At 49.3% G+C, this 27,974-nt stretch overlaps 1 protein-coding gene across 4 annotated transcripts in view; it reads left to right on the plus strand.

Annotated features, from left to right (window-relative positions):
- Window positions 1-902: 902 nt before the first annotated feature.
- LOC135536001 (voltage-dependent T-type calcium channel subunit alpha-1H-like) overlaps window positions 903-27,974 on the plus strand; it is a 123,463-nt gene continuing 96,391 nt past the window's right edge. For 2 of the 4 annotated variants that reach the window (XM_064962398.1, XM_064962399.1), the window contains exons 1-5: window positions 903-1,010; window positions 2,676-2,809; window positions 11,100-11,197; window positions 24,032-24,191; window positions 26,120-26,417. In XM_064962398.1, coding sequence (XP_064818470.1) covers window positions 918-1,010; window positions 2,676-2,809; window positions 11,100-11,197; window positions 24,032-24,191; window positions 26,120-26,417 — 783 coding nt within the window. In that variant the 5' untranslated portion in view covers window positions 903-917. The remainder of the gene's footprint in view (window positions 1,011-2,675; window positions 2,810-11,099; window positions 11,198-24,031; window positions 24,192-26,119; window positions 26,418-27,974) is intronic. The other 2 variants (XM_064962396.1, XM_064962397.1) reach the window with 1 other exon arrangement.

Genomic DNA, 27,974 nt, shown 5'->3' on the forward strand with positions numbered 1-27,974 from the left:
CTACATGGTTAATGCTGGGGATCCTGTACTGTGTGATGTCTGTATTCAGTAGGCCAGTGTGTAGTCCTTAACCCAGGTCTCTACGTGGTTAATGCTGGGGATCCTGTACTGTGTGATGTCTGTATTCAGTAGGCCATGTCTCAGTGTGTAGTCCTTAACCCAGGTCTCTACGTGGTTAATGCTGGGGATCCTGTACTGTGTGATGTCTGTATTCAGTAGGCCATGTCTCAGTGTGTAGTCCTTAACCCAGGTCTCTACGTGGTTAATTATCCTGTATGCTGTATTCAGGGATCCTGTACTGTGTGATATCTGTATATCTGTAGTAGGCCATGTCTCAGTGTGTAGTCCTTAACCCAGGTCTCTACGTGGTTAATGCTGGGGATCCTGTACTGTGTGATCTGTACTGTGTGATATCTGTATTCAGTAGGCCATGTCTCAGTGTGTAGTCCTTAACCCAGGTCTCTACGTGGTTAATGCTGGGGATCCTGTACTGTGTGATGTCTGTATTCAGTAGGCCATGTCTCAGTGTGTCTCAGTGTGTAGTCCTTAACCCAGGTCTCTACGTGGTTAATGCTGGGGATCCTGTACTGTGTGATGTCTGTATTCAGTAGGCCATGTCTCAGTGTGTAGTCCTTAACCCAGGTCTCTACGTGGTTAATGCTGGGGATCCTGTACTGTGTGATGTCTGTATTCAGTAGGCCATGTCTCAGTGTGTAGTCCTTAACCCAGGTCTCTACGTGGTTAATGCTGGGGATCCTGTACTGTGTGATGTCTGTATTCAGTAGGCCATGTCTCAGTGTGTAGTCCTTAACCTCTAAATGCTGGGGATCCTGTACTGTGTGATGTCTGTATTCAGTAGGCCATGTCTCAGTGTGTAGTCCTTAACCCAGGTCTCTACGTGGTTTGAACATGTCTCCATGATAGTGATTCTCCTGAACTGTGTGACTCTGGGGATGTACCAACCCTGTGAAGACGTCACCTGTCAGGCAGAGTGGTGCCTCATACTACAGGTAGGTACTACTTTAAACCTTACACCCCTCACCTATAACCTCTCACCCCTCACCTATAACCTCTCACCCCTCACCTATAACCCCTCACCCCTCACCTATAACCTCTCACCCCTCACCTATAACCTCTCACCCCTCACCTATAACCTCTCACCCCTCACCTATAACCTCTCACCCCTCACCTATAACCTCTCACCCCTCACCTATAACCTCTCACCTATAACCTCTCACCTATAACCTATAACCTCTCACCCCTCACCTATAACCTCTCACCCCTCACTTATAACCTCTCACCCCTCACCATCAACACCTCACCCCTCATATATAACCTCTCACCCCTCACCATCAACACCTCACCTATAACCTCTCACCCTTCACCATCAACACCTCACACCTCACCTATAACCTCTCAACCCTCACCTATAACCTCTCACGCCTCACCTATAACCTCTCACCCCTCACCATCAACACCTCACACCTCGCCTATAACCTCTCACCCCTCACCATCAACACCTCACCTATAACCTCTCACCCCTCACCATCAACACCTTACCCCTCACCTATAACCTCTCAACCCTCACCTATAACCTCTCACGCCTCGCCTATAACCTCTCACCCCTCACCATCAACACCTCACACCTCACCATCAACCCCTCACCTATAACCTCTCACCCCTCACCATCAACACCTCACCTATAACCTCTCACCCCTCACCATCAACACCTCACCTATAACCTCTCACCCCTCACCATCAACACCTCACCCCTCAGCTATAAACTCTCGTCTTGGTGACTGTACCTTGTTCTAGGTGTTTGTTGACTGTATCTTTGTCTGTTCTACTGTTCTAGGTGTTTGATGACTGTATCTTTGTCTGTTCTAGGTGTTTGATGACTGTATCTTTGTCTGTTCTACTGTTCTAGGTGTTTGATGACTATCTTTGTCTGTTCTAGGTGTTTGATGACTGTATCTTTGTCTGTTCTAGGTGTTTGATGACTGTATCTTTGTCTGTTTTGCTGTTCTCGGTGTTTGATGACTGTATCTTTGTCTGTTCTACTGTTCTAGGTGTTTGATGACTGTATCTTTGTCTGATCTACTGTTCTAGGTGTTTGATGACTGTATCTTTGTCTGTTCTCTGTGTTTGATGACTGTATCTTTGTCTGTTCTACTGTTCTAGGTGTTTGATGACTGTATCTTTGTCTGTTCCACTGTTCTAGGTGTTTGATGACTATCTTTGTCTGTTCTAGGTGTTTGATGACTGTATCTTTGTCTGTTCTAGGTGTTTGATGACTGTATCTTTGTCTGTTCTACTGTTCTAGGTGTTTGATGACTGTATCTTTGTCTGTTCTAGGTGTTTGATGACTGTATCTTTGTTTGTTCTAGGTGTTTGATGACTGTATCTTTGTCTGTTCTCGGTGTTTGATGACTATATCTTTGTCTGTTCTACTGTTCTAGGTGTTTGATGACTGTATCTTTGTCTGTTCTACTGTTCTAGGTGTTTGATGACTGTATCTTTGTCTGTTCTACTGTTCTAGGTGTTTGATGACTGTATATTTGTCTGTTCTAGGTGTTTGATGACTGTATCTTTGTTTGTTCTAGGTGTTTGATAACTGTATCTTTGTCTGTTCTACTGTTCTAGGTGTTTGATGACTGTATCTTTGTCTGTTCTAGGTGTTTGACGACTGTATCTTTGCGTTTTTCGCGGTGGAGATGGTCATTAAGATGGTGGCTCTGGGGATCTTCGGTTCTAAGTGTTACCTTGGCGACACCTGGAACCGACTGGACTTCTTCATCGTAATGGCAGGGTAAGTGTTCTATTCCCACAATGCTCAGGGGTTAGACAGGCGGTTAGGGACAAGAGAACATCATAATAGAACATATAGAACCTTCTCTAGATTCTGTTTTTGATTCAAGAGACACACGGGGACGATTCTTCAGTCTGCTGCTAAAGTTTTTTCCTTTCTTATAAAAATGTAACCTTTATTTAACGAGGCGAGTCAGTTCATGACAAATTCTTATTAACAATGACGGGCCTACCCCGGGTCGAACCCGGACGACGCCGGGCCAATTGTGCGCCGGTCCAATGAGACTCCCAATCACGGTCGGACGTGAAGCAGAGCGTGAGGTGATGGAGTGTGTAGCCTGCTGGGAGAAACACACGCTCAATGTCACTGTTTCAGGCAAGGAGAAAAGTGTGTGTGTGTGTGTGTGTGTGTGTGTGTGTGTGTGTGTGTGTGTGTGTGTGTGTGTGTGTGTGTGTGTGTGTGTGTAAGAGACATTAACTAAGCAGACAGCAGCGGTCACCTCAGACACTCAGCATTACCCCTTTACTCACTGTGAGGTGCACACACACACACACACACACACACACACACACACAAACAAAGCCAGGGGGTAGGTTATCTGCACTATGACAAATACAGAGGGACCTAGTGAGTCAGATCATTGTTTTAGGGTGTGACAGGGTTGATGTTCAGTTCTTTAGGGTCTGACAGGGTTGATGTTCAGTTCTTTAGGGTGTGACAGGGTTGATGTTCAGTTCTTTAGGGTCTGCAGGGTTGATATTCAGTTCTTTAGGGTCTGACAGGGTTGATGTTCAGTTGTTTAGGGTCTGACAGGGTTGATGTTCAGTTCTTTAGGGTCTGACAGGGTTGATGTTCCGTTCTTTAGGGTCTGACAGGGTTGATGTTCAGTTCTTTAGGGTCTGACAGGGTTGATGTTCAGTTCTTTAGGGTGTGACAGGGTTGATGTTCCGTTCTTTATGGTCTGACAGGGTTGATGTTCCGTTCTTTAGGGTCTGACAGGGTTGATGTTCAGTTCTTTAGGGTCTGACAGGGTTGATGTTCAGTTCTTTAGGGTCTGACAGGGTTGATGTTCCGTTCTTTAGGGTCTGACAGGGTTGATGTTCAGTTCTTTAGGGTGTGACGGGGTTGATGTTCAGTTCTTTAGGGTCTGACAGGGTTGATGTTCAGGTCTTTAGGGTCTGACAGGGTTGATGTTCCGTTCTTTAGGGTGTGACAGGGTTGATGTTCAGTTCTTTAGGGTCTGACAGGGTTGATGTTCCGTTCTTTAGGGTCTGACAGGGTTGATGTTCAGTTCTTTAGGGTCTGACAGGGTTGATGTTCCGTTCTTTAGGGTCTTTAGGGTCTGACAGGGTTGATGTTCAGTTCTTTAGGGTGTGACAGGGTTGATGTTCAGTTCTTTAGGGTCTGACAGGGTTGATGTTCCTATCTTTAGGGTCTGACAGGGTTGATGTTCAGTTCTTTAGGGTCTTTAGGGTCTGACAGGGTTGATGTTCAGTTCTTTAGGGTGTGACAGGGTTGATGTTCAGTTCTTTAGGGTCTGACAGGGTTGATGTTCCGTTCTTTAGGGTCTTTAGGGTCTGACAGGGTTGATGTTCCGTTCTTTAGGGTCTTTAGGGTCTGACAGGGTTGATGTTCCGTTCTTTAGGGTCTTTAGGGTCTGACAGGGTTGATGTTCAGTTCTTTAGGGTCTGACAGGGTTGATGTTCCGTTCTTTAGGGTCTTTAGGGTCTGAAAGGGTTGATGTTCAGTTCTTTAGGGTCGGACAGAGTGGATGTTCAGTTGTTTAGGGTCTGACAGGCTTGTCCTGTCCTGTGAGAGGCAGTGTCGTGTCTTTGGCTATGCCGGATTAAGTGATATGACATGCTATTCTATAAAATATTTTCTCCGTAATTAATATCACCTGACTGAGCTAATCATGTAAATATAATTAACTATGAAGTCGGGGCACCACAAAATAATATTTACAGAGCTGTTATCTTCTGAATAAACTCTTAAAGACCTAGTAATATTTTACATCAATAGCAGTCAATATTAATCATCACCTTATTTCAGGCTCATCTGAAAGTTGTAAATTCTTGGTTATCTGCACGAACCCTGGCTAACAAGTTGAATCAGCAATACAAAATTGGGTTTAATTATTTATTTAATAAATACCTAACTAGTCACACAGAATTACATATATACAGAATGAATCATACCTTGATTACTAGTGACGTCATAAAGGACAACGTCCCTGGCGGGCGGAGCAGATATGACAGCTGGTTATACAAAAGAAAGGGGGCTGGGTTTGAGTGAAAGAGCAGAAAGACTGAGGAAGAAATGGAGAAGCGATGTCTCTATCGTAAATACAGGATCTTATGCATTCTAAATTACCGGCCATTTAGAAAAGGAACATGCAGTAAATATTTACTCTGAGCTGCGCTTCGGTATGTTGGTGGTAGATGGAAGGCCGTGTTGACCAACAGAGTCGTAAATTGGATACATTGTAGTAACGTTGTTGTGTGGTAGACGGGATACTCTGTCTGCTCTTTCCTAGCCCACGTTTGCAGCTGCTGTTGCTAACTCAACGTCTAGGAGGTATCACTTCTGTTGTAAATAAGAGTTCAAACTTCATACCATTCGCAACCAAAGCTCACGCTGAGGTTGGCTTCGTTCTGTAGTTATTATCTGAACCATTCTGACATCGGATCGTCATCCTAATGTACCCGGAACAGGAGGTTATATTGTTGTCAAGGCTTTATATAGTGGAGGGAGAAGGGTGTGTTTTCATAGTTTTATAACCATGTCTCTTCACAGGGGCCACTGACTGAGCAGAGCCCTAACCTTATGAAAACCCACATCTCTCATTTGGAAACTAAAATTAAATTGAATCTTTTCATCAATAATTACACATTCAACCATTTAAATTGAACAACAATTCCATGTGAATCCGATAACTACAATGTGGAGACTTTCCTCTGTAGAGTTTATATCATCTTATCATTGATGAGAATGTCTCAGATGACAACCGAACTGACATCATCATATTCATTAAGTACCATATGTTCCATTGGTCGGATTACCAGAATATAGTTCATTTCCCCCCACCTTCTGATGTTCCCAGAATCTCAATGTTAACCAAGGGATTTTTTTCAAATGTCACATCAGTAGGGTGGAGAGAGGAAAAAAGGAGGGGAGAGGTATTTATGACTGTCATAAACCTACCCCCCAGGCCAATGTCGTGACAGTAGTGAGGTCAGGTGCTGTCTGTCATCCCAGCAGGTGAGTGATTGGCTGGTGCAGAAATAGACCTTGTTTCAGTTGTTGACTTCCTGTGAGAGGCAGTGAGGTCAGGTGCTGTCTGTCATCCTGTCAGGTGAGTGATTGGCTGGTGCAGAAATATACCTTGTTTCAGTTGTTTATGCATTTTTATTCAGAGCCCTGTTTTTTAAGGAAGTGCGTACAGGCCGTAACTAGAGTCAATGAAGATAGTTCCATCTCTAAAGCACCATCTCCATCTCTAAAGCACAGATACTGGCGACAGGCCACATGTCATTAGGCTACTTGATTCTAAAGCACAGATACTGGCGACAGGCTACATGTCATTAGGCTACTTGATTCTAAAGCACAGATACTGGCGACAGGCTACATGTCATTAGGCTACTTGATTCTAAAGCACAGATACTGGCAGCAGGCTACATGTCATTAGGCTACTTGATTCTAAAGCACAGATACTGGCAGCAGGCTACATGTCATTAGGCTACTTGATTCTAAAGCAAAGATACTGGCAGCAGGCTACATGTCATTAGGCTACTTGATTCTAAAGCACAGATACTGGCAGCAGGCTACATGTCATTAGGCTACTTGATTCTAAGGCACAGATACTGGCAGCAGGCTACATGTCATCATGAAGTGCTTTGAGAGACTAGTCAAGGACCATATCACCTCCACCCTACCTGACACCCTAGACCCACTCCAATTTGCTTACCGCCAAATAGGTCCACAGACGATGCAATCTCAACCACACTGCACACTGCCCTAACCCATCTGGACAAGAGGAATACCTATGTGAGAATGCTGTTCATCGACTACAGCTCGGCATTCAACACCATAGTACCCTCCAAGCTCGTCATCAAGCTCGAGACACTGGGTCTCGACCCCGCCCTGTGCAACTGGGTACTGGACTTCCTGACGGGCCGCCCCCAGGTGGTGAGGGTAGGCAACAACATCTCATCCCCGCTGATCCTCAACACTGGAGCCCCACAAGGGTGCGTTCTGAGCCCTCTCCTGTACTCCCTGTTCACGCACGACTGCGTGGCCACGCACGCCTCCAACTCAATCATCAAGTTTGCGGACGACACAACAGTGGTAGGCTTGATTACCAACAACGACGAGACGGCCTACAGGGAGGAGGTGAGGGCCCTCGGAGTGTGGTGTCAGGAAAATAACCTCACACTCAACGTCAACAAAACTAAGGAGATGATTGTGGACTTCAGGAAACAGCAGAGGGAACACCCCCTATCCACAACGATGGAACAGTAGTGGAGAGGGTAGCAAGTTTTAAGTTCCTCGGCATACACATCACAGACAAACTGAATTGGTCCACTCACACAGACAGCATTGTGAAGAAGGCGCAGCAGCGCCTCTTCAACCTCAGGAGGCTGAAGAAATTCGGCTTGTCACCAAAAGCACTCACAAACTTCTACAGATGCACAATCGAGAGCATCCTGGCGGGTTGTATCACCGCCTGGTACGGCAACTGCTCCGCCCTCAACCGTAAGGCTCTCCAGAGGGTAGTGAGGTCTGCACAATGCATCACCGGGGTCAAACTACCTGCCCTCCAGGACACCTACATCACCCGATGTTACAGGAAGGCCATAAAGATCATCAAGGACATCAACCACCCGAGCCACTGCCTGTTCACCCCGCTATCATCCAGAAGGCGAGGTCAGTACAGGTGCATCAAAGCTGGGACCGAGAGACTGAAAAACAGCTTCTATCTCAAGGCCATCAGCCTGTTAAACAGCAACCACTAGCATTGAGTGGCTGCTGCCAACACACTGACACTGACTCAACTCCAGCCACTTTAATAATGGGAATTGATGGGAAATGATGTAAATATATCACTAGCCACTTTAAACAATGCTACCTTATATAATGTTACTTACCCTACATTATTCATCTCATCTTATATGTATATACTGTACTCTATATCATCGACTGCATCCTTATGTAATACATGTATCACTAGCCACTTTAACTATGCCACTTTGTTTACATACTCATCTCATATGTATATACTGTACTCGATACCATCTACTGTATCTTGCCTATGCTGCTCTGTACCATCACTCATTCATATATCCTTTTGTACATATTCTTTATCCCCTTACACTGTGTATAAGACAGTAGTTTAGGAATTGTTAGTTAGATTACTTGTTGGTTATTACTGCATTGTCGGAACTAGAAGCACAAGCATTTCGCTACACTCGCATTAACATCTGCTAACCATGTGTATGTGACAAATAAAATTTGATTTGATTTGATACTGGCAGCAGGCTACATGTCGTTAACCTACTTGATTCTAAAGCACAGATACTGGCGGCAGGCTCCATGTCGTTAACCTACTTGATTCTAAAGCACAGATACTGGTGGCAGCCTACTTGATTCTGAAGCACAGATACTGATGGCAGGCTACATGTCATTAACCTACTTGATTCTAAACACAGATACTGATGGCAGGCTACATGTCGTTAACCTACTTGATTCTAAAACACAGATACTGATGGCAGGCTACATGTCGTTAACCTACTTGATTCTAAAGCACAGATACTATATGATACTATAGCACAGATAATAGACTACATGAGGTCTACAGTCAGTGTCCAGACGTCAGTTAATATTATAATAGACTACATGAGGTCTACAGTCAGTGTCCAGACGTCAGTTAATATTATAATAGACTACATGAGGTCTACAGTCAGTGTCCAGACGTCAGTTAATATTATAATAGACTACATGAGGTCTACAGTCAGTGTCCAGACTTCAGTTAATATTATACTAGACTACAGTCAGTGTCCAGACTTCAGTTAATATTATAATAGACTACAGTCAGTGTCCAGACTTCAGTTAATATCATAATAGACTACAGTCAGTGTCCAGACTTCAGTTAATATTATAATAGACTACAGTCAGTGTCCAGACTTCAGTTAATATTATAATAGACTACAGTCAGTGTCCAGACTTCAGTTAATATTATAATAGACTACATGAGACCTACAGTCAGTGTCCAGACTTCAGTTAATATTATAATGGACTACAGTCAGTGTCCAGACTTCAGTTAATATTATAATAGACTACAGTCATAGTCCAGACTTCAGTTAATATTATAATAGACTACATGAGGCCTACAGTCAGTGTCCAGACTTCAGTTAATATTATAATAGACTACAGTCAGTGTCCAGACTTCAGTTAATATTATAATAGACTACAGTCAGTGTCCAGACTTCAGTTAATATTATAATAGACTACAGTCAGTGTCCACACTTCAGGTAATATTATAATAGACTACAGTCAGTGTCCAGACTTCAGTTAATATTATAATAGACTACAGTCAGTGTCCAGACTTCAGTTAATATTATAGTAGACTACAGTCAGTGTCCAGACTTCAGTTAATATTATAATAGACTACAGTCAGTGTCCAGACTTCAGTTAATATTATAATAGACTACAGTCAGTGTCCAGACTTCAGTTAATATTATAATAGACTACAGTCAGTGTCCAGACTTCAGTTAATATTATAATAGACTACATGAGACCTACAGTCAGTGTCCAGACTTCAGTTAATATTATAATAGATTACAGTCAGTGTCCACACTTCAGTTAATATTATAGTAGACTACAGTCAGTGTCCAGACTTCAGTTAATATTATAATAGACTACAGTCAGTGTCCAGACTTCAGTTAATATTATAATAGACTACAGTCAGTGTCCAGACTTCAGGTAATATTATAATAGACTACAGTCAGTGTCCAGACTTCAGTTAATATTATAATAGACTACAGTCAGTGTCCAGACTTCAGTTAATATTATAATAGACTACATGAGACCTACAGTCAGTGTCCAGACTTCAGTTAATATTATAATAGACTACAGTCAGTGTCCAGACGTCAGCTAATATTATAATAGACTACAGTCAGTGTCCAGACTTCAGTTAATATTATAATAGACTACAGTCAGTGTCCAGACTTCAGCTAATATTATAATAGACTACAGTCAGTGTCCAGACTTCAGTTAATATTATAATAGACTACAGTCAGTGTCCAGACGTCAGCTAATATTATAATAGACTACAGTCAGTGTCCAGACTTCAGTTAATATTATAATAGACTACAGTCAGTGTCCAGACTTCAGTTAATATTATAATAGACTACAGTCAGTGTCCAGACTTCAGTTAATATTATAATAGACTACAGTCAGTGTCCAGACTTCAGTTAATATTATAATAGACTACAGTCAGTGTCCAGACTTCAGTTAATATTATAATAGACTACAGTCAGTGTCCAGACTTCAGTTAATATTATAATAGACTACATGAGTCCTACAGTCAGTGTCCAGACTTCAGTTAATATTATAATAGACTACAGTCAGTGTCCAGACTTCAGTTAATATTATAATAGACTACAGTCAGTGTCCAGACTTCAGTTAATATTATAATAGTCTACAGTCAGTGTCCAGACTTAAGCTCATATTATAATAGACTACATGAGGCCTACAGTTAGTGTCCAGACTTCAGTTAATATTATAATAGGCTACATGAGGTCTACAGTCAGTGTCCAGACTTCAGTTAATATTATAATAGACTACATGAGGCCTACAGTCAGTGTCCAGACTTCAGTTAATATTATAATAGACTACAGTCAGTGTCCAGACTTCAGTTAATATTATAATAGACTACATGAGACCTACAGTCAGTGTCCAGACTTCAGTTAATATTATGATAATAGACTACAGTCAGTGTCCAGACGTCAGTTAATATTATAATAGACTACATGAGGCCTACAGTCAGTGTCCAGACTTCAGTTAATATTATGATAATAGACTACAGTCAGTGTCCAGACGTCAGTTAATATTATAATAGACTACATGAGGCCTACAGTCAGTGTCCAGACTGCTATTTTTGTGATCTGGTTCCCAGACCGTACCCGGCTAACTTTCACCCCTGTGTGACCTCTGTGTGAACCTCGGTCGGGCGGTACAAGGTGTACATCTATTTTAACGTGTGCGACCTCTCTCTCTCTCTGTCCTGTAGGATGATGGAGTATTCTCTGGACGGACACAACGCCAGTCTGTCAGCTATCAGGACCGTACGCGTTCTGCGGCCGCTCCGGGCAATCAACAGAGTCCCTAGTGAGTACACACACACTACACTGTCCTTGTTTTTGCAGCCTATAAATCCTTATCCATCCCCTTAAGCAACGGATGTTAATCCACCGTTCCCCCGGGGCGTCGTGTTGATTACGGTAACCCACCGTTCCCCTGGGGCGTCGTGTCGATTACGGTAACCCATCGTTCCCCCGGGGCGTCGTGGATGTCGATTACGGTAAACCACCGTTCCCCCGGGGCGTCGTGTCGATTACGGTAACCCACCGCTCCCCCGGGGCGTCGTGTCGATTACGGTAACCCATCGTTCCCCCGGGGCGTCGTGGATGTCGATTACGGTAACCCACTGTTCCCTGGGGCGTCGTGGATGTTGATTACGGTAACCCACCATTCCCCCGGGGCATCGTGTCGATTACGGTAACCCATCGTTCCCCCGGGGCGTTGTGGATGTCGATTACGGTAACCCACCGTTCCCCTGGGGCGTCGTGTCGATTACAGCAGCCTGACACACACAACCTACACAATGACACACACAACCTACACACACACACACACACACACACACACACACACACACACACACACACACACACACACACACACACACACACACACACACACACACACACACACACACACACACACACACACAGGTTGAGTGATCACCCCTCTTTCTGGGATAAGGGTCTGTTGTTAGTGTGAGTAATAGTGCTTTAGGGGTGTGTGTGTGTGTGTGTGTTACAGTGTATGAGTTAGCATGTGTGTGTGTGTTAGCGTGTATGAGTTAGCGTGTGTGTGTGTTAGCGTGTATGGGCCTCTCAGTCCAAACACTGTCATAAATCATTATACAGTTGGTATCCTCTCTCCCTCTCCTCTCCTCTCCTCTCCTCTCCACTCTACTCCTCTCCTCTCCTCTCCACTCCTCTCCTCTCCACTCCTCTCCTTTCCACTCCTTTCCACTCCTCTCCTCTCCTCTCCACTCCTCTCCACTCCACTCCACTCCTCTCCTCTCTACTCCTCTCCACGCCTCTCCTCTCCACTCCACTCCACTCCACTCCTCTCCTCTCCACTCCACTCCACTCCTCTCCTCTCTACTCCTCTCCTCTCCACGCCTCTCCTCTCCACTCCTCTTCACTCCACTCCACCTCACTCCACTCCACTCCTCTCCACTCCACTCCACTCCTCTCCTCTCCACTCCTCTCCTCTCCACTCCTCTCCTCACCTCTCCTCCTCTCCATCTCCTCTCCTCTCCTCTCCTCTATTCTCTCCTCTCCTCTTCTCCATCTCCTCACCTCTCCTCCTCTCCATCTCCTCTCCTCTATTCTCTCCTCTCCTCTTCTCCATCTCCTATCCTCTCCACTCCTCTCTTCTCCTCTCCTCTCCTTTCCACTCTTCACCTCTCCTCTCCTCTCCACTCCTCTCCACTCCACTCCTCTCCACTCCTCTCCACTCCTCTCCACTCCTCTCCTCTCTACTCCTCTCCTCTCCACGCCTCTCCTCTCCACTCCTCTTCACTCCACCGCACTCCACTCCACTCCACTCCTCTCCTCTCCACTCCTCTCCCCTCCTCTCCACTCCTCTCCTCTCCACTCCTCTCCTCACCTCTCCTCCTCTCCATCTCCTCTCCTCTCCTCTATTCTCTCCTCTCCTCTTCTCCATCTCCTCACCTCTCCTCCTCTCCATCTCCTCTCCTCTCCTCTATTCTCTCCTCTCCTCTCCTCTTCTCCATCTCCTATCCTCTCCACTCCTCTCTTCTCCTCTCCTCTCCTTTCCACTCTTCACCTCTCCACTCCACTCCACTCCACTCCTCTCCTCCATCTCTTCTCTTCTCCTCTCCTCTCCTCCTCTTCTCTTCTCTTCTCTTCTCCTCTCCTCTCCACTCCTCTCCACTCATCTCCTCTCCACTCCACTCCTCTCCTCTCCACTCCACTCCACTCCTCTCCTCTCCACTCCTCTCCACTCCACTCCACTCCACTCTTCTCCTCTCCTCTCCACTCCTCTCCTTTCCACTCCTCCCCTCTCCACTCCTCTCCACTCAACTCCACTCCTCTCCACTCCTCTCCTCTCCTCTCCACTCCTCTCCTCTCCTCACCACTCCTCTCCTCTCCAATCCTCTCTACTCCTCTCCTCTCCACTCCACTCCACTCCACTCCTCTCCTCTCCTCTCCACTCCTCTCCACTCATCTCCTCTCCACTCCACTCCTCTCCTCTCCTCTCCTCCCCACTCCTCTCCACTCCACTCCACTCCTCTCCTCTCCTCTCCACTCCACTCCTCCTCTCTACTCCTCTCCTCTCCACGCCTCTCCTCTCCACTCCTCTTCACTCCACTCCACTCCACCTCACTCCACTCCACTCCTCTTCACTCCACTCCACTCCACTCCACTCCACTCCACTCCTCTCCTCTCCACTCCTCTCCACTCCACTCCCTCTCCACTCCTCTCCACTCATCTCCACTCCTCTCCTCTCTACTCCTCTCCTCTCCACGCCTCTCCTCTCCACTCCTCTTCACTCCACTCCACCTCACTCCACTCCACTCCACTCCTCTCCTCTCCACTCCTCTCCACTCATCTCCTCTCCACTCCACTCCTCTCCTCTCCTCTCCTCCCCACTCCTCTCCACTCCACTCCACTCCTCTCCTCTCCTCTCCACTCCACTCCTCCTCTCTACTCCTCTCCTCTCCACGCCTCTGCTCTCCACTCCTCTTCACTCCACTCCACTCCACCTCACTCCACTCCACTCCTCTTCACTCCACTCCACTCCACTCCACTCCTCTCCTCTCCTCTCCACTCCTCTCCACTCCACTCCTCTCCACTCCTCTCCACTCATCTCCACTCCTCTCCTCTCTACTCCTCTCCTCTCCACGCCTCTCCTCTCCACTCCTCTTCACTCCACTCCACCTCACTCCACTCCACTCCTCTCCACTCCTCTCCTCTCCTCTCCTCTCCTTTCCACTCCTCACCTCTCCACTCCACTCCTCTCCTCCATCTCTTCTCCTCTCCTCTCCTCCTCTTCTCTTCTCTTCTCTTCTCTTCTCCACTCCTCTCCACTCCACTCCACTCCTCTCCACTCATCTCCTCTCCACTCCTCTCCTCTCCACTCCACTCCACTACACTCCACTCCACTCCTCTCCACTCCTCTCCTCTCCACTCCACTCCTCTCCTCTCCACTCCTTTCCTCTCCACTCCTCTCCTCTCCTCACCACTCCTCTCCTCTCCAATCCTCTCTACTCCTCTCCACTCCACTCCACTCCACTCCTCTCCTCTCCACTCATCTCCTCTCCTCTCCACTCCACTCCTCTCCTCTCCTCTCCACTCCTCTCCTCTCCACTCAACTCCACTCCACTCCACTCCACTCCTCTCCTCTCCACTCCACTCCACTCCTCTCCACTCCTCTCCACTCCTCTCCTCACCACTCCTCTACCCTCCACTCCTCTCCTCTCCTCGCCACTCCACTCCTCTCCTCTCCACTCCTCTCCACTCCTCTCCACTCATCTCCTCTCCACTCTACTCCTCTCCACTCCTCTCATCTCCTCTCCACTCCTCTCTTCTCCTCTCCTCTCCACTCCACTCCACTCCTCTCCACTCCACTCCACTCCACTCCTCTCCACTCCTCTCCACTCATCTCCTCTCCACTCTACTCCTCTCCACTCCTCTCATCTCCTCTCCTCTCCACTCCTCTCTTCTCCTCTCCACTCCACTCCACTCCACTCCACTCCACTCCACTCCTCTCCACTCCACTTCTCTCCTCTCCTCTCCACTCCTCTCCTCTCCACTCCACTTCTCTCCACTCCACTCCACTCCACTCCTCTCCTCTACTCCATCTCCACTCCTCTCTTCTCCACACCTCTCCACTCCTCTCCATTCCTCTCCACTCCTCTCCACTCCACTCCACTCCTCTCCTCTCTACTCTCCTCCTCTCCATCTCCTCTCCTCTATTCTCTCCTCTCCTCTTCTCCATCTCCTCTCCACTCCTCTCCTCTCCTCTCCTTTCCACTCCTCACCTCTCCACTCCACTCCACTCCTCTCCACTCCACTCCACTCCACTCCTCTCCACTCATCTCCTCTCCACTCCTCTCCTCTCCTCTTCTCTTCTCTTCTCTTCTCCTCTCCTCTCCACTCCTCTCCACTCCACTCCACTCCACTCCTCTCCTCTCCACTCATCTCCTCTCCACTCCTCTCCTCTCCTCTCCACTCCACTCCACTCCTCTCCACTCCACTCCACTCCACTCCACTCCTCTCCTCTCCTCTCCTCTCCACTCCTCGCCACTCCACTCCACTCCACCCCTCTCCTCTCCTCTCCACTCCTCTCCACTCCTCTCCTCTCCAATCCTCTCTACTCCTCTCCTCTCCTCTCCACTCCACTCCACTCCACTCCACTCCACTCCACTCCACTCCTCTCCTCTCCACTCCTCTCCACTCATCTCCTCTCCTCTCCACTCCACTCCTCTCCTCTCCTCTCCACTCCTCTCCACTCCACTCCTCTCCTCTCCACTCCACTCCTCTCTTCTCCAGCTCCTCTCCTCTCCTCACCTCTCCTCTTCTCCATCTCCTCTCCATCTCCTCTCCTCTTCTCCACTCCACTCCACTCCACTCCTCTCCCCTCCTCTCCACTCCTCTCCTCTCCTTTCCTCTCCACTCCTCTGCACTCCTCTCCTCTTCTCCATCTCCTCACCTCTCCTCCTCTCCATCTCCTCTCCACTCCACTCCACTCCTCTCTTCTCCTCATTCAACAGTGTTTGTCTAAGCAGCACTAAGCTGGATGACATTGTCTAGTTTAGAGACGGATGTTCTAGATTCTGGTGTTTGTGTGTGGAGTTCAACTCAGTTTCAGACAGAACCGTAAACAACACAGACAGACTCTGAATGAGAATGAAGAGACACTTCTGTCTCACACACACACACACACACACACACACACACACACACACACACACACACACACACACACACACACCGGGCGCCAGTCTCAGGAACAGCTTGTTCTGACCTCTCTGTCCATTTGAAGGAACTCTTCTGTCTGACCTTTCAACTCTCTCCACTTTAAAAGGCTCTAGGTGTTGACAGACAGACAAACAGACAGACAGACAGACAGACAGACAGGCAGGCAGGCAGGCAGGCAGGCAGACAGGCAGACAGACAGACAGACAGACAGACAGACAGACAGACAGACAGACAGACAGACAGACAGACAGACAGACGGAACGCTGACCACCCTTAGGACAGGACAAAGTCATCTGACGCTCGTCACGTTGGATGACCGTCTGTGTTTCTGCTTTAGATGAGATAATATAGTGTTGTGATCATGTAGCTACTTCTAGACTCTCTCTCTCCATGCTGGGTAACATCCCTGCTCCTAGACTCTCTCTCCATGCTGGGTAACGTCCCTGCTCCTAGACTCTCTCCATGCTGGGTAACGTCCCTGCTCCTAGACTCTCTCCATGCTGGGTAATGTCTCTGCTCCTAGACTCTCTCCATGCTGGGTAACGTCCCTGCTCCTAGACTCTCTCTCTCCATGCTGGGTAACGTCCCTGCTCCTAGACTCTCTCTCCATGCTGGGTAACGTCCCTGCTCCTAGACTCTCTCTCTCCATGCTGGGTAAAGTCCCTGCTCCTAAACTCTCTCCATGCTGGGTAACGTCCCTGCTCCTAGACTCTCTCCATGCTGGGTAACGTCCCTGCTCCTAGACTCTCTCTCTCCATGCTGGGTAATGTCTCTGCTCCTAGAATCTCTCTCCCATACTGGGTAACGTCCCTGCTCCTAGACTCTCTCTCTCCATGCTGGGTAACATCCCTGCTCCTAGACTCTCTCCATGCTGGGTAACGTCCCTGCTCCTAGACTCTCTCTCCATGCTGGGTAACGTCCCTGCTCCTAGACTCTCTCCATGCTGGGTAACGTCCCTGCTCCTAGACTCTCTCTCCATGCTGGGTAACATCCCTGCTCCTAGAGTCTCTCTCCATGCTGGTTAATGTCCCTGCTCCTAGACTCTCTCTCTCCATGCTGGGTAACATCCCTGCTCCTAGACTCTCTCTCCATGCTGGGTAACATCCCTGCTCCTAGACTCTCTCTCCATGCTGGGTAACGTCCCTGCTCCTAGACTCTCTCTCTCCATGCTGGGTAACGTCCCTGCTCCTAGACTCTCTCCATGCTGGGTAACGTCCCTGCTCCTAGACTCTCTCTCTCCATGCTGGGTAAAGTCCCTGCTCCTAAACTCTCTCCATGCTGGGTAACGTACCTGCTCCTAGACTCTCTCCATGCTGGGTAACGTCCCTGCTCCTAGACTCTCTCTCTCCATGCTGGGTAATGTCCCTGCTCCTAGACTCTCTCTCTCCATGCTGGGTAACGTCCCTGCTCCTAGACTCTCTCTCTCCATGCTGGGTAATGTCTCTGCTCCTAGAATCTCTCTCTCCATACTTGGTAACGTCCCTGCTCCTAGACTCTCTCTCTCCATGCTGGGTAACGTCCCTGCTCCTAGACTCTCTCTCTCCATGCTGGGTAACGTCCCTGCTCCTAGACTCTCTCTCTCCATGCTGGGTAACGTCCCTGCTCCTAGACTCTCTCTCTCCATGCTGGGTAATGTCTCTGCTCCTAGAATCTCTCTCTCCATACTGGGTAACGTCCCTGCTCCTAGACTCTCTCTCTCCATGCTGGGTAACATCCCTGCTCCTAGACTCTCTCCATGCTGGGTAACGTCCCTGCTCCTAGACTCTCTCTCCATGCTGGGTAACGTCCCTGCTCCTAGACTCTCTCCATGCTGGGTAACGTCCCTGCTCCTAGACTCTCTCTCTCCATGCTGGGTAACATCCCTGCTCCTATATTCTCTCTCCATGCTGGTTAATGTCCCTGCTCCTAGACTCTCTCTCTCCATGCTGGGTAACATCCCTGCTCCTAGACTCTCTCTCCATGCTGGGTAACATCCCTGCTCCTAGACTCTCTCTCCATGCTGGGTAACGTCCCTGCTCCTAGACTCTCTCTCTCCATGCTGGGTAACGTCCCTGCTCCTAGACTCTCTCCATGCTGGGTAACATCCCTGCTCCTAGACTCTCTCTCCATGCTGGGTAACGTCCCTGCTCCTAGACTCTCTCTCTCCATGCTGGGTAACATCCCTGCTCCTAGACTCTCTCTCCATGATGGGTAACGTCCCTGCTCCTAGACTCTCTCTCTCCATGATGGGTAACGTCCCTGCTCCTAGACTCTCCATGCTGGGTAACGTCCCTGCTCCTAGGCTCTATCTCTCCATGATGGGTAACGTCCCTGCTCCTAGACTCTCTCTCTCCATGATGGGTAACGTCCCTGCTCCTAGACTCTCTCTCTCCATGCTGGGTAACGTCCCTGCTCCTAGACTCTCTCTCCATGCTGGGTAACGTCCCTGCTCCTAGACTCTCTCTCTCCATGCTGGGTAACGTCCCTGCTCCTAGACTCTCTCTCTCCATGCTGGGTAACGTCCCTGCTCCTAGACTCTCTCCATGCTGGGTAACGTCCCTGCTCCTAGACTCTCTCCATGCTGGGTAATGTCTCTGCTCCTAGACTCTCTCCATGCTGGGTAACGTCCCTGCTCCTAGACTCTCTCTCTCCATGCTGGGTAACGTCCCTGCTCCTAGACTCTCTCTCCATGCTGGGTAACGTCCCTGCTCCTAGACTCTCTCTCTCCATGCTGGGTAAAGTCCCTGCTCCTAAACTCTCTCCATGCTGGGTAACGTCCCTGCTCCTAGACTCTCTCCATGCTGGGTAACGTCCCTGCTCCTAGACTCTCTCTCTCCATGCTGGGTAATGTCTCTGCTCCTAGAATCTCTCTCTCCATACTGGGTAACGTCCCTGCTCCTAGACTCTCTCTCTCCATGCTGGGTAACATCCCTGCTCCTAGACTCTCTCCATGCTGGGTAACGTCCCTGCTCCTAGACTCTCTCTCCATGCTGGGTAACGTCCCTGCTCCTAGACTCTCTCCATGCTGGGTAACGTCCCTGCTCCTAGACTCTCTCTCTCCATGCTGGGTAACATCCCTGCTCCTAGATTCTCTCTCCATGCTGGTTAATGTCCCTGCTCCTAGACTCTCTCTCTCCATGCTGGGTAACATCCCTGCTCCTAGACTCTCTCTCCATGCTGGGTAACGTCCCTGCTCCTAGACTCTCTCTCTCCATGCTGGGTAACGTCCCTGCTCCTAGACTGTCTCCATGCTGGGTAACGTCCCTGCTCCTAGACTCTCTCTCTCCATGCTGGGTAAAGTCCCTGCTCCTAAACTCTCTCCATGCTGGGTAACGTCCCTGCTCCTAGACTCTCTCCATGCTGGGTAACGTCCCTGCTCCTAGACTCTCTCTCTCCATGCTGGGTAATGTCCCTGCTCCTAGACTCTCTCTCTCCATGCTGGGTAACGTCCCTGCTCCTAGACTCTCTCTCCATGCTGGGTAATGTCTCTGCTCCTAGAATCTCTCTCTCCATACTGGGTAACGTCCCTGCTCCTAGACTCTCTCTCTCCATGCTGGGTAATGTCCCTGCTCCTATTCTCTCTCTCTCCATGCTGGGTAACGTCCCTGCTCCTAGACTCTCTCTCTCCATGCTGGGTAACGTCCCTGCTCCTAGACTCTCTCTCCCATGCTGGGTAATGTCTCTGCTCCTAGAATCTCTCTCTCCATACTGGGTAACGTCCCTGCTCCTAGACTCTCTCTCTCCATGCTGGGTAACATCCCTGCTCCTAGACTCTCTCCATGCTGGGTAACGTCCCTGCTCCTAGACTCTCTCTCCATGCTGGGTAACGTCCCTGCTCCTAGACTCTCTCCATGCTGGGTAACGTCCCTGCTCCTAGACTCTCTCTCTCCATGCTGGGTAACATCCCTGCTCCTAGATTCTCTCTCCATGCTGGGTAACATCCCTGCTCCTAGACTCTCTCTCCATGATGGGTAACGTCCCTGCTCCTAGACTCTCTCTCTCCATGATGGGTAACGTCCCTGCTCCTAGACTCTCCATGCTGGGTAACGTCCCTGCTCCTAGGCTCTATCTCTCCATGATGGGTAACGTCCCTGCTCCTAGACTCTCTCTCCATGATGGGTAACGTCCCTGCTCCTAGACTCTCTCTCTCCATGCTGGGTAACGTCCCTGCTCCTAGACTCTCTCTCCATGCTGGGTAACGTCCCTGCTCCTAGACTCTCTCTCTCCATGCTGGGTAACGTCCCTGCTCCTAGACTCTCTCTCTCCATGCTGGGTAACGTCCCTGCTCCTAGACTCTCTCCATGCTGGGTAACGTCCCTGCTCCTAGACTCTCTCCATGCTGGGTAATGTCTCTGCTCCTAGACTCTCTCCATGCTGGGTAACGTCCCTGCTCCTAGACTCTCTCTCTCCATGCTGGGTAACGTCCCTGCTCCTAGACTCTCTCTCCATGCTGGGTAACGTCCCTGCTCCTAGACTCTCTCTCTCCATGCTGGGTAAAGTCCCTGCTCCTAAACTCTCTCCATGCTGGGTAACGTCCCTGCTCCTAGACTCTCTCCATGCTGGGTAACGTCCCTGCTCCTAGACTCTCTCTCTCCATGCTGGGTAATGTCTCTGCTCCTAGAATCTCTCTCCATACTGGGTAACGTCCCTGCTCCTAGACTCTCTCTCTCCATGCTGGGTAACATCCCTGCTCCTAGACTCTCTCCATGCTGGGTAACGTCCCTGCTCCTAGACTCTCTCTCCATGCTGGGTAACGTCCCTGCTCCTAGACTCTCTCCATGCTGGGTAACGTCCCTGCTCCTAGACTCTCTCTCTCCATGCTGGGTAACATCCCTGCTCCTAGATTCTCTCTCCATGCTGGTTAATGTCCCTGCTCCTAGACTCTCTCTCTCCATGCTGGGTAACATCCCTGCTCCTAGACTCTCTCTCCATGCTGGGTAACATCCCTGCTCCTAGACTCTCTCTCCATGCTGGGTAACGTCCCTGCTCCTAGACTCTCTCTCCATGCTGGGTAACGTCCCTGCTCCTAGACTGTCTCCATGCTGGGTAACGTCCCTGCTCCTAGACTCTCTCTCTCCATGCTGGGTAAAGTCCCTGCTCCTAAACTCTCTCCATGCTGGGTAACGTCCCTGCTCCTAGACTCTCTCCATGCTGGGTAACGTCCCTGCTCCTAGACTCTCTCTCTCCATGCTGGGTAATGTCCCTGCTCCTAGACTCTCTCTCTCCATGCTGGGTAACGTCCCTGCTCCTAGACTCTCTCTCTCCATGCTGGGTAATGTCTCTGCTCCTAGAATCTCTCTCTCCATACTGGGTAACGTCCCTGCTCCTAGACTCTCTCTCTCCATGCTGGGTAACGTCCCTGCTCCTATTCTCTCTCTCTCCATGCTGGGTAACGTCCCTGCTCCTAGACTCTCTCTCTCCATGCTGGGTAATGTCTCTGCTCCTAGAATCTCTCTCTCCATACTGGGTAACGTCCCTGCTCCTAGACTCTCTCTCTCCATGCTGGGTAACATCCCTGCTCCTAGACTCTCTCCATGCTGGGTAACGTCCCTGCTCCTAGACTCTCTCTCCATGCTGGGTAACGTCCCTGCTCCTAGACTCTCTCCATGCTGGGTAACGTCCCTGCTCCTAGACTCTCTCTCTCCATGCTGGGTAACATCCCTGCTCCTAGATTCTCTCTCCATGCTGGTTAATGTCCCTGCTCCTAGACTCTCTCTCTCCATGCTGGGTAACATCCCTGCTCCTAGACTCTCTCTCCATGCTGGGTAACATCCCTGCTCCTAGACTCTCTCTCCATGCTGGGTAACGTCCCTGCTCCTAGACTCTCTCTCTCCATGCTGGGTAACGTCCCTGCTCCTAGACTCTCTCCATGCTGGGTAACATCCCTGCTCCTAGACTCTCTCTCCATGCTGGGTAACGTCCCTGCTCCTAGACTCTCTCTCTCCATGCTGGGTAACATCCCTGCTCCTAGACTCTCTCTCCATGATGGGTAACGTCCCTGCTCCTAGACTCTCTCTCTCCATGATGGGTAACGTCCCTGCTCCTAGACTCTCCATGCTGGGTAACGTCCCTGCTCCTAGGCTCTATCTCTCCATGATGGGTAACGTCCCTGCTCCTAGACTCTCTCTCTCCATGCTGGGTAACGTCCCTGCTCCTAGACTCTCTCCATGCTGGGTAACGTCCCTGCTCCTTGACTCTCTCCATGCTGGGTAACGTTGCTGATCCTAGACTCTCTCTCTCCATGCTGGGTAACGTCCCTGCTCCTAGACTCTCTCCATGCTGGGTAACGTCCCTGCTCCTAGATTCTCTCCATGCTGAGTAACGTCCCTGCTCCTAGACTCTCTCACTCCATGCTGGTTAACGTCCCTGCTCCTAGACTCTCTCTCTCCATGCTGGGTAAAGTCCCTGCTCCTAGACTCTCTCTCTCCATGCTGGGTAACTTCCCTGCTCCTAGACTCTCTCCATGCTGGGTAACGTCCCTGCTCCTAGACTCTCTCTCTCTCCATGCTGGGTAACGTCCTGCTCCTAGACTCTCTCTCTCCATGCTGAGTAACGTCCCTGCTCCTAGACTCTCTCTCTCCATGCTGGGTAACGTCCCTACTCCTAGACTCTCTCTCCATGCTGGGTAACATCCCTGCTACTCCTAGACTCTCTCTCTCCATGCTGGGTAACGTCCCTACTCCTAGACTCTCTCTCTCCATGCTGGGTAACGTCCCTGCTCCTAGACTCTCTCTCTCCATGCTGGGTAACATCCCTACTCCTAGACTCTCTCTCTCCATGCTGGGTAACGTCCCTGCTCCTAGACTCTCTCTCTCAATGCTGGGTAACGTCCCTGCTCCTAGACTCTCTCTCCATGCTGGGTAACGTCCCTTCTCCTAGACTCTCTCTCCATGCTGGGTAACGTCCCTGCTCCTAGACTCTCTCTCTCCATGCTGGGTAACGTCCCTGCTCCTAGACTCTCTCTCTCCATGCTGGGTAACGTCTCTACTCCTAGACTCTCTCTCTCCATGCTGGGTAACATCCCTGCTCCTAGACTCTCTCCATGCTGTGTAACGTCCCTGCTCCTAGACTCTCTCTCTCCATGCTGGGTAACGTCCCTGCTCCTAGACTCTCTCTCTCCATGCTGGGTAACGTCCCTGCTCCTAGACTCTCTCTCTCCATGCTGGGTAACGTCCCTGCTCCTAGACTCTCTCCATGCTGGGTAACGTCCCTGCTCCTAGACTCTCTCTCTCCATGCTGGGTAACGTCCCTGCTACTCCTAGACTCTCTCTCTCCATGCTGGGTAACGTCCTGCTACTCCTAGACTCTCTCTCTCCATGCTGGGTAACGTCCCTACTCCTAGACTCTCTCTCTCCATGCTGGGTAACGTCCCTGCTACTCCTAGACTCTCTCTCCATGCTGGGTAACGTCCTGCTCCTAGACTCTCTCTCTCCATGCTGGGTAACGTCCCTGCTCCTAGACTCTCTCTCTCCATGCTGGGTAACGTCCCTGCTCCTAGACTCTCTCTCTCCATGCTGGGTAATGTCCCTGCTCCTAGACTCTCTCTCTCCATGCTGGGTAACGTCCCTGCTCCTAGTTTCTCTCTCTCCATGCTGGGTAACGTCCCTGCTCCTAGACTCTCTCTCTCCATGCTGGGTAACGTCCCTGCTCCTAGACTCTCTCTCTCCATGCTGGGTAACATCCCTACTCCTAGACTCTCTCTCTCCATGTTGGGTAACGTCCCTGCTCCTAGACTCTCTCTCCATGCTGGGTAACGTCCCTGCTCCTCGACTCTCTCTCTCCATGCTGGGTAACGTCCCTGCTCCTAGACTCTCTCTCTCCATGCTGGGTAACGTCCCTGCTCCTAGACTCTCTCTCTCCATGCTGGGTAACGTCCCTGCTCCTAGACTCTCTCCATGCTGGGTAACGTCCTGCTCCTCTTTTTCTTGTTGTGGTCATGTAGGTATGCGTATCCTGGTGACTCTGCTCCTAGACACTCTCCCCATGCTGGGTAACGTCCTGCTCCTCTGTTTCTTCGTCTTCTTCATCTTCGGCATCGTCGGCGTGCAGCTGTGGGCGGGGCTACTGAGAAACAGGTGCTTCATGGGAGAAGACTTCAGAACGTGAGTCTCTCTGTCTCTCTCTCTCTCTCTGTCTCTCTCTCTCACTCTGTCTCTCTCTCTCTCTCTGTCTCTCTCTCTCTCTCTCTCTCTCTGTCTCTCTCTCTGTCTCTCTCTCTCTCTCTGTCTCTCTCCCTCTCTCTCTCTCTGTCTCTCTTTCTCTCTCTCTCTCGCTCTCTCTCTGTCTCACTCTCTCTCTCTCTGAATCTCTCTCTCTCTCTCTGTCTCTCTCTCTCTCTATGTCTCTATCTCTCTCTCTCTGTCTCTCTCTCTCTCTGTCTCTCTCTCTCTCTGTCTCTTTCTCTCTCTCTCTCTCTCTCTCTCTCTCTCTGTCTCTCTCTCTCTCCCTCTCTCTCTCTCTGTCTCTCTCTCTCTCCCTCTCTCTCTCTCTCTCTACTCTCTCTCTCTCTCTGTCTCTCTGTATCTCTGTCTCTCTCTCTCTCTCTCTCTCTCTCTCTCTCTGTCTCAGTCTGTGTCGTCCAGGGGGCAGTATGTATAACGTGATGTGAGGTGACAGTTAGCTGTTGCCCTTAGCGATGGCCTTTCCGACGGTGACAACGTGTAAACTGCACATCTCACCCACGTACTGACACAACACAACAGCGCTGCACACACTCACACGAACAGATGTGCACACACAGGCAAGTGTGTGTGGATTAAATCAGTGGCTTAAGAGAGAGCAGTAGATAGATGCCAGGCCTACACACACACACACACACACACACACACACACACACACACACACACACACACGCGAAAACGGGGATGAAAGTTTATAACACAAATCGGAACTTCCAGATTCTCTCGGTCAGGAAGCTTTCCAGAACATAACCTACCGTTTGATTCAATGGAACAAAGTGCCCCGTGTGTGTGTGTGTGTGTGTGTGTGTGTGTGTGTGTGTGTGTGTGTGTGTGTGTGTGTGTGTGTGTGTGTGTGTGTGTGTGTGTGTGTGTGTGTGTGTGTGTGTGTGTGTGTGTGTGTGTGTGTGTGTGGCGTTCGCTGGCTAATATCACTCTTAAGCCACTGACCGACGCAACACACTCTCTCTCTGTCTCCCTATGTAGTCTCTGTAACCACTGTCTCCCTATGTAGTCTCTATAACCTCTGTCTCCCTATGTAGTCTCTATAACCTCTGTCTCCCTATGTAGGCTCTATAGCCTCTGTCTCCCTATGTAGGCTCTATAACCTCTGTCTCCTTATGTAGTCTCTAACCTCTGTCTCCCTATGTAGTCTCTATAACCTCTGTCTTCCTATGTAGTCTCTATAACCTCTGTCTCCCTATGTAGTCTCTATAACCTCTGTCTTCCTATGTAGTCTCTATAACCTCTGTCTCTCTATATAGGCTCTATAACCTCTGTCTTCCTATATATCCTCTATAACCTCTGTCTCCCTATATAGGCTCTATAACCTCTGTCTCCCTATATAGGCTCTATAAACTCTGTCTTCCTATGTAGTCTCTATAACCTCTGTCTTCCTATATAGGCTCTATATCCTCTGTCTCCCTATATAGGCTCTATAACCTCTGTCTCCCTATATAGGCTCTATATCCTCTGTCTTCCTATGTTGTCTCTATAACCTCTGTCTTCCTATATATGCTCTATAACCTCTGTCTCCCTATATAGGCTCTATAAACTCTGTCTTCCTATGTTGTCTCTATAACCTCTGTCTTCCTATATAGGCTCTATAACCTCTGTTTCCCTATATAGGCTCTATAAACTCTGTCTTCCTATGTAGTCTCTATAACCTCTGTCTTCCTGTATAGGTTCTATAACCTCTGTATGTCTATGTAGTCTCTATAATCTCTGTCTTCCTATGTAGGCTCTATAACCTCTGTATGTCTATGTAGTCTCTATAATCTCTGTCTTCCTATGTAGGCTCTATAACCTCTGTATGTCTATGTAGTCTCTATAATCTCTGTCTTCCTATGTAGGCTCTATAACCTGTCATTGAGTGTGTACTACCAGCCGGAGGAGAGCGAGGAGGACCCCTTCATCTGCTCAGCAATTCGGGAGAATGGAATGTTGCGTTGCCATGACGTCCCACCCTACAGCGAGGGAGGGGCCGAGTGCTCGCTGCCCGCGCCCTCTCCTGGCGGGGAGGGTGGGATCAGAGACGGCTGTGTGAACTGGAACCAGTACTATAACGTCTGTCGGCCCGGCAACGTCAACCCTCACAAAGGAGCGGTGAACTTTGACAACATAGCCTACGCATGGATAGCAATATTCCAGGTAGGACTGCACACACACAGCATAGCCTAGCATAGCCTAGCATGGATAGCCATCTTCCAGGTAGGACTGTACACACACAGCATAGCCTAGCATAGCCTAGCATGGATAGCCATCTTCCAGGTAGGACTGTACACACACAGCATAGCCTAGCATAGCCTAGCATGGATAGCCATCTTCCAGGTAGGACTGTACACACACAGCATAGCCTAGCATAGCAGAGCATGGATAGCCATCTTCCAGGTAGGACTGTACATTTACATTACATTTAAGTCATTTAGCAGACGCTCTTATCCAGAGCGACTTACAAATTGGTGAATTCACCTTCTGACATCCAGTGGAACAGCCACTTTACAATAGTGCATCTAAGTCATTAAGGGGGGGGGGTGAGAAGGATTACTTATCCTATCCTAGGTATTCCTTGAAGAGGTGGGGTTTCAGGTGTCTCCGTACACACACAGCATAGCCTAGCATGGATAGCCATCTTCCAGGTAGGACTGTACACACACAGCATAGCCTAGCATAGCCTAGCATGGATAGCCATCTTCCAGGTAGGACTGTATGCACACAGCATAGCCTAGCATAACCTCATCACTCAGAGCCAGCATATACCCATTTATAGCATGGACAACCTCATCACAGAGCCAGGTACATACCCAGTCGGGGGGGTTGAGGAGTGACTGAGGTGTGACTGAAGGGTTTGTTTCAACAGGGAGTGGTGTTGAGGTGTGACTGAAGGGATCGTTTCAACAGGGATAAGGGGGGTTGAGGTGTGACTGAAGGGTTCGTTTCAACAGGGATAAGGGGGGTTGAGGAGTGACTGAAGGGTTTGTTTCAACAGGGATAAGGGGGTTTGAGGTGTGACTGAAGGGTTTGTTTCAACAGGGATAAGGGGGGTTGAGGAGTGACTGAAGGGTTTGTTTCAACAGGGATAAGGGGGGTTGAGGTGTGACTGAAGGGGTCGTTTCAACAGGGAGTGGTGTTGAGGTGTGACTGAAGGGATCGTTTCAACAGGGATAAGGGGGGTTGAGGTGTGACTGAAGGGTTCGTTTCAACAGGGATAAGGGGGGTTGAGGTGTGACTGAAGGGTTCGTTTCAACAGGGATAAGGGGGGTTGAGGTGTGACTGAAGGGTTCGTTGCAACAGGGATAAGGGGGGTTGAGGTGTGACTGAAGGGGTCGTTTCAACAGGGATAAGGGGGGTTGAGGTGTGACTGAAGGGGTCGTTGCAACAAGGATAAGGGGGGTTGAGGTGTGACTGAAGGGGTCGTTTCAACAGGGATAAGGGGGGTTGAGGAGTGACTGAAGGGTTCGTTTCAACAGGGATAAGGGGGGTTGAGGTGTGACTGAAGGGTTCGTTTCAACAGGGATAAGGGGGGTTGAGGAGTGACTGAAGGGTTCGTTTCAACAGGGATAAGGGGGGTTGAGGTGTGACTGAAGGGTTCGTTTCAACAGGGATAAGGGGGGTTGAGGAGTGACTGAAGGGATCATTTCAACAGGGATAAGGGGGTTTGAGGAGTGACTACATGCTGTATGCTACCTTACAATTGACTCATTCACC

The sequence above is a fragment of the Oncorhynchus masou genome, unplaced genomic scaffold (genome assembly GCF_036934945.1).
Source record: "Oncorhynchus masou masou isolate Uvic2021 unplaced genomic scaffold, UVic_Omas_1.1 unplaced_scaffold_543, whole genome shotgun sequence".
Lineage (NCBI taxonomy): Eukaryota > Metazoa > Chordata > Actinopteri > Salmoniformes > Salmonidae > Oncorhynchus > Oncorhynchus masou.